General features: G+C 39.8%; 1 protein-coding gene across 3 annotated transcripts in view; it reads left to right on the top strand.

Annotated features, from left to right (window-relative positions):
• LOC132399112 (copine-3-like) overlaps window positions 1-16124 on the top strand; it is a 59071-nt gene that overhangs the window by 23889 nt on the left and 19058 nt on the right. For all 3 annotated transcript variants that reach the window (XM_059979097.1, XM_059979107.1, XM_059979091.1), the window contains exons 4-9: window positions 733-807; window positions 5858-5929; window positions 6168-6251; window positions 10182-10271; window positions 12090-12188; window positions 15063-15149. In XM_059979097.1, the coding sequence (XP_059835080.1) occupies window positions 733-807; window positions 5858-5929; window positions 6168-6251; window positions 10182-10271; window positions 12090-12188; window positions 15063-15149 (507 nt within the window). The remainder of the gene's footprint in view (window positions 1-732; window positions 808-5857; window positions 5930-6167; window positions 6252-10181; window positions 10272-12089; window positions 12189-15062; window positions 15150-16124) is intronic.

The following is a 16124-nucleotide window of genomic DNA, read 5'->3' as shown; positions in this document are numbered from 1 at the left end:
AAGTACTGGAGGATTGGATAGTTGCAAATGCTGTCCCTTTGTTCGAGAAAGGGAGAATGGATAACCCAGGAAATTATAGACCAGTGAGTCTGACTTCAGTGGTGGGCAAGTTGTTGGAGAAGATCCTGAGAGGCAGGATTTATGAGCATTTGGAGAGACATAATCTGATTAGGGATAGTCAGCATAGCTTTGTCAAGGGCAGATTGTGCCTTACAAGTCTGATTGAATTCTTTGAAGATGTAACAAAACACATTGAAGATAGAGCAGTGGATATATTGTAATGGATTTCAGTAAGGCACTTGATCAGGTTCTCCATGCAAGGCTAATTCAGAATGTAATGAGGCATGAGATCCAAGGAGACCTTGCTTTGTGGACCCAGAATTTGTATATAGTTGAAGGTTTTTAATACAGATATGCAAGCCACTTTTCTATTTGTTTGCAAAATTTGAATATGGAACTTCGTAAAATTTGACTGCATCAATACTGAATGCCAACTGCAATTTCTAAATTGGAAGTAATATTTACTGTTTGGAGAAGGTTCTCCTTGTACTTTTTAACTTTCATCAAAAAGTTGTTAACTTGTCACTTGTATGCAATTTTGTTTGTTGCATGTTGCTGCTATTTGCTTTATTTTTCATTCTCTTCCAACAATTCAGTGTGTATCTCTGTTGTGGCTTCCTGTTACTATTTCATTTGGAAACTGAGTACATGCAATTGATCTGTTTTTGACAGATTGTCTCCAGCAGAAAACTGACCAGACCCCTCTTGCTGAAAAATAAATGCCCTGCAGGAAGAGGAACAATCACGGTATAGTTTTGTTTTTTCTTTAGAAGTATATGTACATTGGTAAAAGCAACAACGAAAACCAATTAATTGGATCAGTGAAAAGTTGATACGCGCTTAATTAGATCATGTAAATATTGATTTGCATGTTTTTTTGTTCTTTGTGTTATTCTCCCTTCCCTGCAGAAGGGCGGTGTCCTATTCTGAAATCTTCTGATGTCCTGCTCATGCATTTCAGATAATCAATTAATTATCTGGTTTTGGATATTGCAGCTGCTTTACCATGCTGTCACTAACCAGTGCTTTAATATAAGGGTTTTCTTTGTATTTGTCAAAGGATTCTCTCTTGAGAGAATAGGGGGTACGTCTAAGGAGCCAGCATTCTGCTCTGGGTGTCAGATGTGAGACTTCCAGTCTCCCCAGTGGCCACATCTGTACCAGGTGCATCGAGGTGAGGCTTCTTAAAGACTATGTTAGGGAAATGGAGCTGCAGCTCAATGACCTTTGGCTTGTTCAGGAAGGTGAAGCAGTGACAGACAGGAGCTACAAGGAGTTTGTCACCCCAGGGCTACAGGCATCTGAGAAATGGATGACTGTCAGGAGAGGGAAGGGAGAATGTGGAGAGCACCCCTCTGGCTGATCCCTCGACAATAAGTACTCCATTTTGAGTACTGTTGGGGGGGACGTTCTACTTGGGGGAAGCAACAGCAGCCATGTCTCCAGCACTGAGCTGGCCCTGTGGCTCAGAAGGGTAGGGAACTGAAGAGAATAGCAGTAGTAATGGGTGATTCTATGGTCAGGGGGACAGATAGGTGAGTTTGTGGATGTGAAAAGGTAATATAGATGGTAATTTGCCTCTCAGGTGCCAGGGTTTGGATTTTTCTGAACGTGTCCTCAATATTTCTGGAAAGGGAGGGAGAACAGCCTGAAGTAAGGGTACATATTGGTACCAACAGCATAGGTAGAAAACGGAAGGATGTCCTGAAAAAAAGAATATGGGGAGTTGAGAAGCAGGGCCTCGAGGGTAGTAATCTCAGGATTACTGCCTGTGCCACATGATAATGAGGATAGGAATAAAATGTGTGGATGAAGAATTGGAGTAGGGGGCAAGGATTCAGATTTTCGGATAATTAGGACCTCTTCTGGGGCAGCTGGGACTACAGAAGGGACAGGTTGCACTTGAATCCAAGGGGGACCGATATTGTTGTGGGCAGATTTACTAGAGTTGTTGGGAGTGGTTTAAACTATTTCAGCAGGAGGATGGGAACCAGTAAGATAGAGCTGAGGATGAGCCAGCAGGTTTATAAGCAGATGATGGCTGTAACATGAATGCAAGGAAGGACAAGCCAATGATTGGGTACAAATGCAAACAGAGTAAAGAGTTAAATTATAGCAAAGAGAGAAAATTCAAAAGGGTGAAGAACGCAGGACTGACTTGTGGTGCATTTAGAGATTGGTCGCTATGATATTGTGGACATCACTGAGTCGTAGCTGAAAGAAGGCCATAGTTGGGAGCTTTAACATCAAAGGACATGCTTTGTATCAAAAGGACAAGCAGGAAGCCATCAGCAGTGGAGGAACTCTATTGGTAAGAGATGGAATTATATCTTTAGAAAGAGGTGACATGGGGTCAGAGTATGTTAAATCTTTGTGGGTGGAGTTAAATTGTGGGTTTTAAAAAAACATTATGGGAATCATAGGCCTCCAAATAGCCAAGATGTCAGGTAGGGATTGAAAAGGCATGATAAAAGCTGGAAAAGGCATGTAATAAGAGTAATGACACAATTGTAATCGGGGACTTCATTATGCAAGGGGTTTGGGAAGTCAGGTTGGTGTTGGATCACAAGAGAGGGAATTTGTTAAATGCCTATTAGATGGCTTTTTAGAGCAGCTTGTACTTGAGCCTACTCAGTGAAAGGCTATTTTAGATTGGGTGTTGTGGAATATCCCAGATCTTATTAGGAGGCTTAATGTAAAGGAGCCCTTAGGAGGCAGTGATTATAATATAATTGAATTCATACTGCAGTTGGAGAGGGAGAAGCAGAAGTCATATGTATCAGTGTCACAATAGAGTAAAGGGAATTACAGAGGCATGAGAGAGGAGCTTGCCCAGTTGGATTGGAGGAGGATACTGGCTGGGATGATGAGATCGCTGACGTTTCTGGGAATAGTTCACCAGGCGCAGGATAGATCTGTCCCACAGAGTATGAAGTTCTAATATGGCAGTGATAGGCAACCGTGGCTGACGAAGGAAGTTAAAGACTGCATGGAAGCCAAGGAAAGGAAATATAAGGTAGGAAAAGTGAGTGGGATGATTGGGAAGGGTTTAAAATCCAACAAAAGACAACTAAAAAAGCTGTAAAATGGGAAAAGATTAAATATGAGGGCAAACTAGCCAATAGTATAAAGCAGGGAAGTGAGAGTTGATATTGGGCCACTGGTGAGGTAGTAATGAGGGACAAAGAAATGGCAGGTGAACTTAAGGGGTACTTTGCATCTGTCTTCACTGTGGAGGATACTAGCAGTGTGTCAGAGGTCTGTGAGTGTCAGGGAGCAAGAGTGAATGCCATTGCTATTTGAAAGGGGAAAAAGTGCTAGGCGTCTCAAAGATCTTAAGGTGAATAAGTCACCTGGACCAGATGGACTACTTCCCAGAGTCCTGAGAGAAGTTGCTGAAGAGATAACAGATGCATTAGTCATGATTTTTCAAGAATCACTTGATCCTGGCATGGTCCCAGGGGACTGGAAGATTGCAAATGTCACTCCACTCTTTAAAAAGGGAGGAAGACAAAAGAAAGGAAATTATAGGCCAGTTAGCCTAACCCCAGTGGTTGAGTCTATTATTAAGGATAAAGTTTTGGCTACTTGGAGACTAATGATAAATTAAGTCAAAGTTAGGGTGGTTTCTGTAAAGGGAACTCTTGCCTGACAGATCTGTCAGAGTTCTTCAAGGAAGTGTCAAGTAGGGTGGACAAAAGAGAGGCAGTGAATGTCATTTTCTTGTATTTTCAGAAGACATTTGATGAGGTGCCACACGTGAGGCTGCTTAACAAGATAAAATCCTATGGTGTTACAGGAAAGATGCTGGCATAGATAGAGGAATGGCTGACAGGCAGGAGGCAGCGAGTGGGAATAAAAGGGGCCTTTTCTGGTTGGCTGCCAGTGACTAGTGCTGATCCTCAGTCAGTATTAAGACTACAACTTTTCACATTGTCAGTGATTTGGATAATGGAATTGATGGGCTTGTGGCAAAGTTTGCAGATGATACAAAGATAGGGGGAGGGGTGGGTAGTGCTGAGATTGAGATTGAGATTGCAGCAGGATTTAGACAAATTGGAAGAATGCCAAAAATGTGGCAGATGGAATACAGCATTGGGAAATGTATGATAATGCATTTTTGTCAAAGGAATGATACTGGGGACTATTATTTAAACGGGGAGAAGGTTCGAGTGTCAGAGTTGCAGAGAGACTTAGGAGTCCTAGTGCAAGACCCACAGAAGGTTAATTTACAGGTTGAGTCTGTGATAAATCCGAATGCCATGTTGGCATTCATTTCAAGGGGAATAGAATACAAAAGCAAGGTGAGCCTTTATAAGACACTAGTCAGGCTGCAAGGAGTCTTGTCAATTGTTTTGGGCCCCATATCTCAGAAAGGATGTGTTGTCATTGGAGAGAGTCCAGAGGAGATTCAATAGGTACACTTAATGTCAGAGAAATGTATATAATATACATCTTGAAATTCTTTTTCTTCGCAAACGTCCATGAAAGCAGAGGATTGCCACAAAGAATGAATGACAGTTAAATGTTAGAACCCCAAAGACCCCCAGCTCCCCCCTCCCACGCATAAGCAGCAGCAAAGTGTCAACCCCACTCCCCCGTCCCACCAGCAATAAAAGCATCGGCATTCCCCACCAAGCACTCAAGTGTGCAGCAAAACATCAATAAAGACAAAGACCTGCAGTACCCCAAAGACTACTCATTCACCTGGTAATTTGACATACCACAGGCTCTCTCTCTCTCTCTCTCTCCCCCTAATAAAGGAAAAAGAGGTGTCCCCCATTTCACAGAGAGAGGGGAGACATAACAAAGCAACTTGCTGATTTATGGTGTTAAAAGTCTGTTGCGTCGCTTCCTCTGAGCTCTGTGCCCAAAGAACTCGGGTCTGTGGGCACGGAGCCAGCTTGCTGTTCATCTTCGGTGTCTCATGACGCATCAGGCGGAGGCTCCAGACTTGAATCCATCTGCCTCCAGAGCCATGAAGATCCACCACCGTGAAGGTGCACTAGTCTTCCAGGCCACATCCTTGGCATATTGTAAAGTGGCTGGTCGTGAGGCCCCGAGAGCAGGCCACATTTCTGCAAAGAAGTGAAGTCAGCATGTGACTCCAGATCAGGGTCTTCAAAGGAACCTTGAAAGGGGCAAAAAAGAGATTTTGGGAATGAAGAGAATATGAGGAGCGCTTGGCGGCGTTGGGCCTGTACTCGCTGGAAATTAGAAGAATGCACGGGGATCTCATTGAAACCTACCGAATGTTGAAAGGACTAGATAGGGTGGATATGGAGAGGATGTTTTCTATAGTGGGGTTATCCAGGATTACAGGGCATAGCCTCAAAATTCAGGAGTGACGTTTTAGAACAGAGGTAAGGAGGAGTTTTTTTTAGCTAGAGTGTAATGAATCTATGGAATGCTCTGCACTGACTGCAGTCGAGGCCAAGTCCATGGGTATATTTAATACAGAAGTTGATAGCTTTCTGATTGGTCAGGGCATCAGAGAATATGTTGAAAAGTCTGGTGTATGGGTTTGAGTGAGATCTGAGATCAGCCATGATGGAACGGTGGAGTAGACTGGATGGACTGAATGGCCTAATTCTGCTCCTATGTCTCATGATGTGAACATTACTGCACTGACGTAAATTTCTGTTTGAAATTGCTGCATTTTGGACCTGATTGTTTTGGCACAGGGTATTTGTCTGGTTCTCACCTCAACTATGGGTTGGCCTGACATTTTGAGGCATTGTCTCTTCATTTCTATAATATTGTAAATTAATTGATTTCTATTTTATTTGTTTTTAAGATCTATGCTGAGGAAGTGAAAGACAATAGAGTGGTAAATTTTGAGGCTCAAGCACGGAACCTGGATAAGAAGGTAGGTGTTTTTGTAGAAAGCTGAAAATACAAGTTGGCCTTATCATTCAAAAGGAAGAGGCCATAGTTTGAGATCCTCATTAGCACTGGCCAGTGAACAGTATTTATTTGTCATTTTCTCTTTTGCATTTTTTTTATTATGTTTCTAGTTTGTGTATAAACTTGAAGTAGTATTTCTACAATTATGGCTCACATTTTCTATCTGGAAATAATGTCTTTTCTGATTTTTTAATGATCAGGATTTCTTTGGGAAATCAGATCCCTACTTGGAGTTTCACAAACAGACTGAGGATGGAAAATGGCAAATGGTTCATAGAACAGAGGTGAGAGTCCGAACCTGAGGAGCAGATTGATTTACTGATGCAACACGGAGTAGGACCTCCCGGCCGCTTGAGACACACTGCCCCAGCAACCCCCGATTAACCCTAACCTAACCACGGGACAACTTAGAATGACTAGTTACCCTACCTGCTGTGTTTTTGGACTGTGGGAGGAAACAGGAACACCCAGGAAAAAAGTGGGGAGGGCGCGTACAGAGTCCTTACAGAACAGGGCTGGAATTGAACTCTGGAACCGCCCCGTGCTGTAATAGCATCGCGCTAACTGCTGCGCTGTTATGGTGCCCAGATGATACCTTAACTGTGCCTAACCGGCATAATATTCAACTGTCTGCTAAGTTGTTCTCTTCAAGTACATGTCGACTGGGGAGCTGCATAGGAAACTGTCTTTCACCTACATCCTCATAATGAGGAGACAGCTTAATGACATGGTATCAGAGTTGCTTATTGTACATGACTTCCTGCCTAAAGTACTTCAGCCCCTGTGTTAAGATTATAATTAATATATTGATATAAAGAGTGTGCAGGAGAAGTTTTTCCAGGTTCAACAAGTTTGAACTTAGGACATATAGTGGATACTATGAATATGCTTCCATACTAAAATGTACTATATAAATTAAAGCTGCTTTGGAATAGAGGGGGAAGTTTGACTGGTTGGACTAGAGATGTAAAATGATGGTTGCTGAGCTTAGTGACATGGTGTCATGACAACAACTTTTCCAACATGACAACAAAAGGGCTAATCATTGACTTTAGAAAGGGGGAGTGGTTCAAGTTTAATTTTCATTCAACCGTACACCTGTTCCAGCCAAACAAGTCAGTGTTCCTGTGGGCAAGGTGTAAAGCAAAGTACCAACAGCCACAGACAGCATATACAGTTATAACAGCAGAAAAGCATAGTCAGTATAAAAGTATTCGCATGCACTGACATGGTGCACTTGTTCCTGTCTACACCAGCAGTGTTGAGCCTGAGAGCTTTAAGTCCTTGGGTGTGAACATCACTGGTAGCCTGTCCTGGACCAGTCATATTTTTGTCACAGCCAAGAAAGCTATCCAAGGCCTCTGCTGTCTCAGGAAGCTAAGGAAATTTGGTCTGGATGCATAATAGCTTGGTATGTTAACTGCGTTATAAATCAGAAAAGAGTAAGTTGGATAACTGGGATAAATGATAGAAGTTTAACATTCATTCCTATTATACCAAAGATGGATCTTTGCAGGCTATACCATGCACCCTATTTTATGTAGGGTGCATAAATTTACTAAACAGATAACTTACTTAAAGGATTACTGGCAAGAGAAGATCTGCAAATGCTAGAAATCAAAGTAATACACACAATGTGCTGGAGGAACTCAGCAGGCCAGGCAGCATCTATGGAAAAGAGTAAACAGTCCATGTTTGGGTCAGGACCCTTCATCAGAACTGGAAAAAAGGAGACGAGAAGTCAGAGCAAGAAGGTGAGGGGAGAAGAGGAAGAAGTACAAGATAGTGGGTGATTCTTGGTTTCAATTTCTTAAATTTTTTGGTTTGAATAAATTTATTTTATCATGTCCTATAATATCTAATTATTTTTTTCGGCCTTCATCTATGGATCAAGCTTTTCTTTTATGGAAAACAAAAGGTATAACATGTTTTCGTGATCTGTTTCTGGATGATAACATGTCCTTTGAACAGCTATCTAATAAATATAATTTACCTAAAACCCATTTTTTTAGATATTTGCAAGTTAGAAATTTTTTGTATAATGAGTTACAGTCTTTTTCGAAAGAATGTCCATTGGACATTACAGAAAGAATTTTAGCCCTTAATCCTTATCAAGAGGGTTTAGTAGCCATCATTTATAAGATGATCATGAATTTACAGTTGGATGTATCAGAAAAAATTAAGAAGGAATGGCAAGAAGAGTTGCATTGTCCTATATCTACTGAGCAATGGGAAAAATTTTATTATTGATAAATTTGTCCTCTATTTGTGCTAAACATGCCCTAATACAATTTAAGGTTGTACATAGAGCTCATATGTCTAAGGATAAACTGGCTCAATTTTATTATCTTAATTCAACCTGCGATAGATGTCATTCTGATGTTGCTTCATTGACTCATACGTTCTGGTCTTGTCCTTGTTTACAAAATTATAGGAAAGATATTTTCAGTATTATTTCAAGAGTTTTAAATATCAATTTCCAACCGCATCCTTTTACTGCAATTTTCAGTTTACCAGTGACGGATAATAACCGTTTATCCGCTTCATCTCAACGAATGATTGCATTTGTTACATTAATGGCTAGAAGATCTATTTTATTGAATTGGAAAGAAATTAATCCTCCAACTGTATTTCAGTGGTTTTCTCAAACTATCTCTTGTTTGAGTTTAGAAAAAATTAGAAGTGTGGTTTTTGATCCTTCAGTTAAATTTGAAGAAACTTGGAGACCATTTATTCAACATTTTCATATGAGTTGAACTGTCTTTTCCTAAACCTTACTTATATTATCCTTAATTATTTGGATGGAGGTTCAGAGTTATTGGCACTACTGTATATGTACATAATATTATTCAATGGCCCATGTTGTTTAGTGTTTTTTTCTGTTTTTTTTCCCCTTTTTTTGGGGGTCTTTTTTTTCTTTTTGCTTCTTTGTTCATTAATGTTCGGAGTTTGGGAGGTTATATTTTTATTATTATATATCTGAATGTCTATTTAAACTATTAATTATGTACTCTCAAACACCTTGTATTCATGTTTCATTTATGTTTGTTTAAAATTAATAAAAAGATTTAAAAAGAAAGATAGTGGGTGATGGGTGAATCTAAGAGATGTGAAGTAAAGAGCTGGGATTGGTGAAAGAGATGAAGGGCTGGAGGTGGGGGATTCCGATAGGAGAGAACAGAAGGCCATGGGGAAAAAGGGAAGAAGAAGGAGCACCAGAGGGGGTGATGGGAAGGTAAGGAGATAAGGTGAGAGAGGGAAATGAGAATGGGGAATGGTGAAGATGAAGAGGGGGCAATTACCAGAAGTTCGAGGAATGTATGTTCATGTCATCCGGTTGGAGGCTGTGCAAATAGAATATAAGGTGTTGTTCCTCCAACCTCAGTGTGCCCTTGTCCCTGCAGTAGAGGCAATGGACTGACATGTTGGAATGGAAAGTAGAATTAAAAAGTGATCACTGATGAGAATAATAACATTAAAGTGGTTCTCTATTACGTGGAAAAATTAGGGTTGTGGTAGTTTAAAAAAAATCAAAGGTGTTAACTAGGTCTTTTGAAAAGAAAACAATGAATGACTGAAAATATGGGACATTAATAAACTTCGATAGAAAGAAGAAATATTTTCATGTGGAAATCAGTCAGACTCTCTAGGTTCTGTTTTCCATTGCTAGGTGTAATGTTCTTCAGAATTTTATTGTATGACTAACTGCTGAAATTGATCATTTTCTTAACTGTGTATTAGAAAAATGTGTAATTTGATTCTGTGTTCTGCATGCACATAATGCACTTGCATTCAGAGGTACCTGTATGTGTGTATTGATATCCAATGGCATCCAGTGCACATTTTTGAATACCAGTTTTGAAAAATTGAGTTGGACATAAAGTTTCCACAGACATTGCAGATGACTCTTGCAGAAGCAGATATTCACAATGAACAAAACTTGTTTTGGTTCAGCTTGAAAGGTAACCTGTCAGATCAGGTCCAAGTATGTGGTATCAGGCACTTCAGATTCTCTACAGGTAGGTCACCTTTAAGATCTGTACTTGCCTAGTGCTGTGGACCTCCCCCTGCACTACATCACGCTATCCCAGTTCCATCAATATCCCAAAAATTGTGGGTTCTCCATAAATGGGTTTTATAAAGTAATGGGTATTTTAAGATGCAAAAATGTAAACAGTATGCTATGTTACTAATGTAAATCCTTTAATATTTAGGTAATAAAGAATAATCTAAATCCTAGTTGGAAACCTTTCAAAATCCCTTTGCGATCCCTGTGTAATGGTGATTTTCAGAGGACTATCAAGGTAAATTTCTGTTTACTGATATAGATTCAGAAATGACAATTTTCTCAGTCATTTCACCATGGTTCTTTTAGTAAAATGGAAGTAACTTGTGGCCATTAATGCTATAAGTATTGAAAATATTGACTAAAAAGTGCAAATACATTGTTTACAGTGAGTGAACAAATAAATCTAGGCAGTAAACGTATGGTCTTAGTCATTTCTGTTGCACAAACTAATGGAAAAATCAGAAGCCTATGGTGCAGGGCTAACAATTTACAACATTAAGTGAGGTTGATTTGAGCCAATTTGTCATATACTTACCTTTCCTATTTATACTACTGATGTTTAGGCAAGATCTACTTGGGTATGAGTTAATGCACATTTCCGCTGTGTATTTATCATCTAATTGTTTGTCTTATTTAAAGGATGATGATGGTTTTAAAATGTTAATTTATTCAGGCTCCAAGTCTTGAAAATAGTCAGGCTACATCCACACTACACCGGATAAATCTGTAACCGAAGCTTTTTCTCTTCGTTTTTACCTTCTGTCCACATTAAAACGGTGTTTTCGTCCTTTAAAACTGGAGCTTTTCAGAAACACTTTCCAGGGTGGGTAGTTTTGAAAATGCTGCTCGGGCAGATCAGTGTGGATGGGGTAACCGGAGACTTCTGAAAATGCTATCAGACAGCAGCGCGCTATTTCATTGTTTTCTTGAACGCAACCTAACAATTTCAGAACAGACGGCACTGAGACTGAAGCCAGAAGAGTTAGAAATGTACTCACCAAATACTTTGACCCATAGCTTAGTGAATAAATAACTCACTTTGTAGTTTTCTGTCCTTGCTTGTATGAAGGTGGTTTACCTATTTATGCAAGTATTTCTCTGACAATAGATGTGTAACAGCCTAATGTAACATTGTATGGAAATACAAGATAATACAGATGCAGACATGTTTTATACATTTAACAAGGTGCTTTATTAATGCAACAGAGTTGGTCAGTTTTTCCAATGTTCATCATCAGCTGGGTCATGCTGCCCGTGAACTCCCTGTCGGTTGCCTCCGTATGCTCCAGTATTTGTTTTTTTTTTAGTTTTAAGTGCTCCTGCGTGAGAGCCAACAGCTGCCCGTCTGTTTTTCTAGTCTGTAACAACACAAATGCGCACTTTTACGGTGAGATTTGACACCAAACATGTCGCTTGTTTTTGGTAGCTGTGTCCTGCGCATGCCCAATAGGAGGAGATTTGCTGAAATCTCTGTTTCACTGTGGATAGAGATATTTTCAAAAACGCATAGTGTGGACGCCTATCGTTTTCACGCGAAGCCGGCATTTTCAAAATTATCCGCTCTAGTGTGGATGTAGCCTCAATGTCCAATTAGCTGAAAGTAATTTGCCGGAAATTCAACTCCTTGCTTACTAGTGCTCGATGTACTACGTGGAATACTTTTCAGATGGGCAGTTTAACTGGTTGACACTACCGCACAACACATTTGGTGCCAATGACTGGGAATAAACTTATAGGTAGCATTTTGTTGTTCCTTTTCCAGTCTTCATATATTTGTCTATGTCAAAAATGCCAGCTGTTTGCAGGTTTCTGCTATTTTTCACTGATAATTTGCAAATTCGGTTGTTCTCTGCTTATAGCATACATTTTCTGAATGAATTATTTATGATCCAAGATCCTCCAGTCAATAAAGAATGGTAAAATGCTGAGGAATGATAAATCCTTCAAGAATAATGGACACTCTTAACTGCAGATCTAGAAACAGTAGGGTACAAACATCTGATATGCCAGCTTATGCAGATTGCAGCAAAATTAAATGTAATTTTTTTTACAGGTGGACTGCTACGATTATGATAATGATGGATCACATGACCTAATTGGTATATTTGAGACAAGTATGTCAAGACTACAAGAAGCATCCTATAGCTCACCGGTAGGCCTTACATTGAAAGTGCATTATGGAATCTGTGAACTTGATTTGGGTCTGGTACTGTTTGTGACATGTTTGAGTCTGCTCACTTTATGCTTGAGGGTAAAAGAAAAATATGGGAATCATGTAGACTTCCATATCTTAACCAAGAGGTGGGTTTGTGATTACAAAGGGAGTTGGAAAGGGCATGTAATAACAGTAATGTCACAATTGTAATGGGGACTTCAATATACAAGAGGATTGGGGAAGTAGGGTTGGTGTCGGATTACAAGAGAGGGAATTTGATGGATGCCTATGGAATGGCTTTTTAGAGCAGCTTGTGATTGAGCCCATTTAGGGAAAGCCCACCTTGCATTGAGTGTTGCCTAATAACCCAGATCTTGTAAGAGCTTAACGTAAAGGAACCCTTGGGAGGCAGTGATCATAATATGCTTAACTCGTACTGCAATTTGAGAGTGAGAAGCAGAATTCACATGTATCAGCATCACGTTGGAATAAAGGGAATTACACAGGCATGAGAGGGGAGCTTGCCCAGGTGGATTGGAGGAGGATACTGGCTGGGATGTTGGCAGAGCAGAGATGGCTGAAGTTTCTGAGAATGTTACACAAGGCGCAAGATAGGTATGTCCCAAAAGAGGTTGTTCTCAAATGGTATGGCTAAGCAATTGGCTGACGAGAAGAGTTAAGGACTGCATCAAAACCAAGGAAAGGAGATGTAAGATAGCAAAAGTGTGTGGGAATTTGGATGATTGGGAAGCTTTTAAAATCTAACAAAGGCAACTAAAAAAGCTATAAGAAGTGAAAAGGTGAAATATGAGGGCAGACTAGTCTATAATGTAAAACAGAATACCAAAATGTTTTTCAGTTATATAAAGAGGAAAAGGGAGATGAGAGTTGATATTGGACTACTGGAAAATGGTACTGGTGAGGTAGTAAAGAGGGACAAAAAAGACAGACAAATTTAATGGATACTTTGCATCTGTCTTAATTGTTGGAGCAGTGTGCCAGAGATCTGTGAATGTCATGGAGTAGGAGTGAGTGTCATTGCTATTACAAAGGCTGAACAGAGCATTATCAATAGTTTTGGGCCCCATAGCTCAGAGTGGATGGGTTGTCATTGGAGAGAGTCCAGAGGAGGTTCATGAGGATGATTCCAGTAATGAAGGGGTTAACGTATGAATGTTCGGCAGCTTTGGGTCAGTACTCACTGGGATTTGGAAGAATGGGGGGGGGGGGGGGATCTCATTGAAACCTACTAAATGTTGAAAGGACTAGATAAGGTGGATGTGGAGAGGGTGTTTCCTATGTTGGAGTATCCAGAGCTGGAGGGCACAGCCTCAAAATTGAGGGACAACCCCTTAGAAAAGAGGTTTAAGGAGGATTTTTTTTTTAGCCAGGGAGTAGTGAAAATGTGGAATGCTCTGCCACAGACTGCAGTGGAGACCAAGACCATGCATATATTTAAAGCACAGATTGATTGTTGCCTGATTGGTCAGGACATTAAAGTCTATGCCAAGAAGGCAGGTGTATGGTATTGAGAGGGATCCAGTGTCAGTCATGATGGAATGGTGGAGCAGACTTGATGGGCTGAATGGTCTCAGTCTGTCAGTATTTCTATCTTTTCGCTTATCATAAGTTTTCATTTTGCCTCAAATATTTTACTGTACATTCTTAATATTTTGTGTTACTCCTTCCTTCATTCCTATTTGATTTGTTACTAGCATTCCTGCAATTATGACTTAGTGTGTTGGATTCTTCCATTTATCTTGGTCTTGCATTTATTTTGTGTAACTACTCATTATGTTAAAAATTAATATCTTTAAAATGCTGTTCAGCCTTCTCCTATGGCAATATTCTCCACTTTCCTGAGTGTAGATATTTTCCTTTATTAGAAACTACTTGATAGTTTTGGTAGTTTGCTTACATTTGATATTCATTTGAAATCTGAAGTACAGTTTCTCTAGTTACTTCCATAGCACCATAAAACTTGAATTGGGAAGGGGCAGGGAGAGGGGAATAATGTTTGGGTTGAAAAGAAAAAGGGAGAGATGAGGGAGCCGGATTCACCAGAGAGACATTCTGTAGTGATCAGTGCATCAAATGCTTGGAATCAAATGACCTTGCCTGGTGTCTCAGGGCTGGGTGTGTCTGCACTAGTACTCCTTCTCTGTCACCTGTCTCACACCCCTCCCACAGTGCTCCACCCTCACTATTACCAATATCCTTTGCTTCCAACAGATTTACAAATTTGCTCTCCGCTCCACAATGACAACTGGAGTACTGTGCAAATGACTTAGATAGGTATCTAAAACTTAAGCACAGTACTGTATGTTGTGCCTACTAACTATATTTTAATAATATCTGAAATTTAGCAATTTTAAAAAATGTTAAAAATACTTGTAGCAACTTTAACTTCTGATATCTTTTGCAGCTTAGCCTGGATTATAAGTTACTAAGTAAAATAATTGTGAAATGGCTACTTCTATGTAGGTAGTTTATAACTAGCTTGTCTCTAAGACTAGTCTTCTGATCACCTATCCTAACATCTCATTATTCAGTTTACTTAGCACACTTTATTCCTTCCACTTTTTAAAGATTCTTATTTCTTTCCTTTTCTAACGACTTTGGCAATATCTTGTTTATTTTCTACTGAAGTATCTATGGAGTCTTCACTTCAATAGAGTTTGACAAAGAAAATTGTAGGTATTGCAACATTCCTCGCATGAATCTAGTATTTGCAACTTACACACAACAATGCTTTCGCATACCAATCATGCTATACAGTTACATTAGATATCTGTACTATTGAGTTTTGGTGTATAATTGCAGTGATAATTTTAAACTTCTATATTTGAGAATCCTCTTGCTTTCTTGCAGATGGAGTTTGAGTGCATTAATCCAAAGAAGAAACAGAAAAAGAAAAGCTACAAAAACTCAGGAATTGTCAGTTTTAAATTATGCCAGGTAAGAAGCTTTAGCTTCTTTTAGATCTTTGAGGAAGGAGGTTAGCCTTATAAATAGAATAATTTGTTTGTAAACCTCCACCCCTGTCCTTTCTGCCCCACCCCTCTCCTCCATCAATACCCATCCCCTTTTGTTTTATGACTGTTTTTCATGCCAGGGTTAAATTGGAACAGCATTAATAAAGTAATGATTCTAAATTAGTTGACTGCAGATGCGTGCGGACTAAACGTTTGTTGCTATAATCTGGAAGACAGAGTTGGGAATTCCACACTCTAATGTGGATGGGGGCTGGACACAAAATTGTAGGAATGTTGAAAGCAAAGCACTATATCTGCAGGATAGCTTCTAATAAAGAAATGCTACACTCAAATCATGAGTTATGGTTATGGAGTCCATAGGGCATAGGTTTAACGTCACAGAGAAAGATTTAAAAGGGGCTTAAGGCACATGCTCACCATATAGAGGGTGGTGAGTATGTGCAGCGAATTGCCAGAGGAAGTGAGTAGAGTTAAGTAAAATTACGGCATTTAAGAGATTTGGACAGATATGTAGGTAAGAAAGCTTTAGAAAGATATGGGATAAATGCAGCCAGATTACATTAACTCAGTGAGGCAACTCAGTTGGCATGGACCAATTGGGCCTGAATGGCCTATGTCCACGCTATGACATAGGAGGTAGTCGTGGAAGGAAGTAGTAAAGATAGGTTGATATAAAAAGTGAAATAATTAGAGGAACACATTGTGATATGTCACCCTTTCCGTATTGTTGCATCAGTCCTCTAAAACCCTGATTCCTGGTAATTATGATCAGAAGGCCGGTCAGTGGTTGGCTTAGAATTGATGCCAATACATTATCCGCCATTGGAATTAACTGGCCCTTAATTACTTGTTTATACATTACATTGTTTTTAAACTGTGCTACAATGTTGTACTCTAATCCTCTGACACCATCTTTTCAACCAGGACAGATCAGAAA

The sequence above is a fragment of the Hypanus sabinus genome, chromosome 1 (genome assembly GCF_030144855.1).
Source record: "Hypanus sabinus isolate sHypSab1 chromosome 1, sHypSab1.hap1, whole genome shotgun sequence".
Taxonomy (NCBI): Eukaryota; Metazoa; Chordata; class Chondrichthyes; order Myliobatiformes; family Dasyatidae; genus Hypanus; species Hypanus sabinus.
Note: the sequence above shows the minus strand (reverse complement) of the source record. Positions and strands in the feature narration are given on the sequence as shown.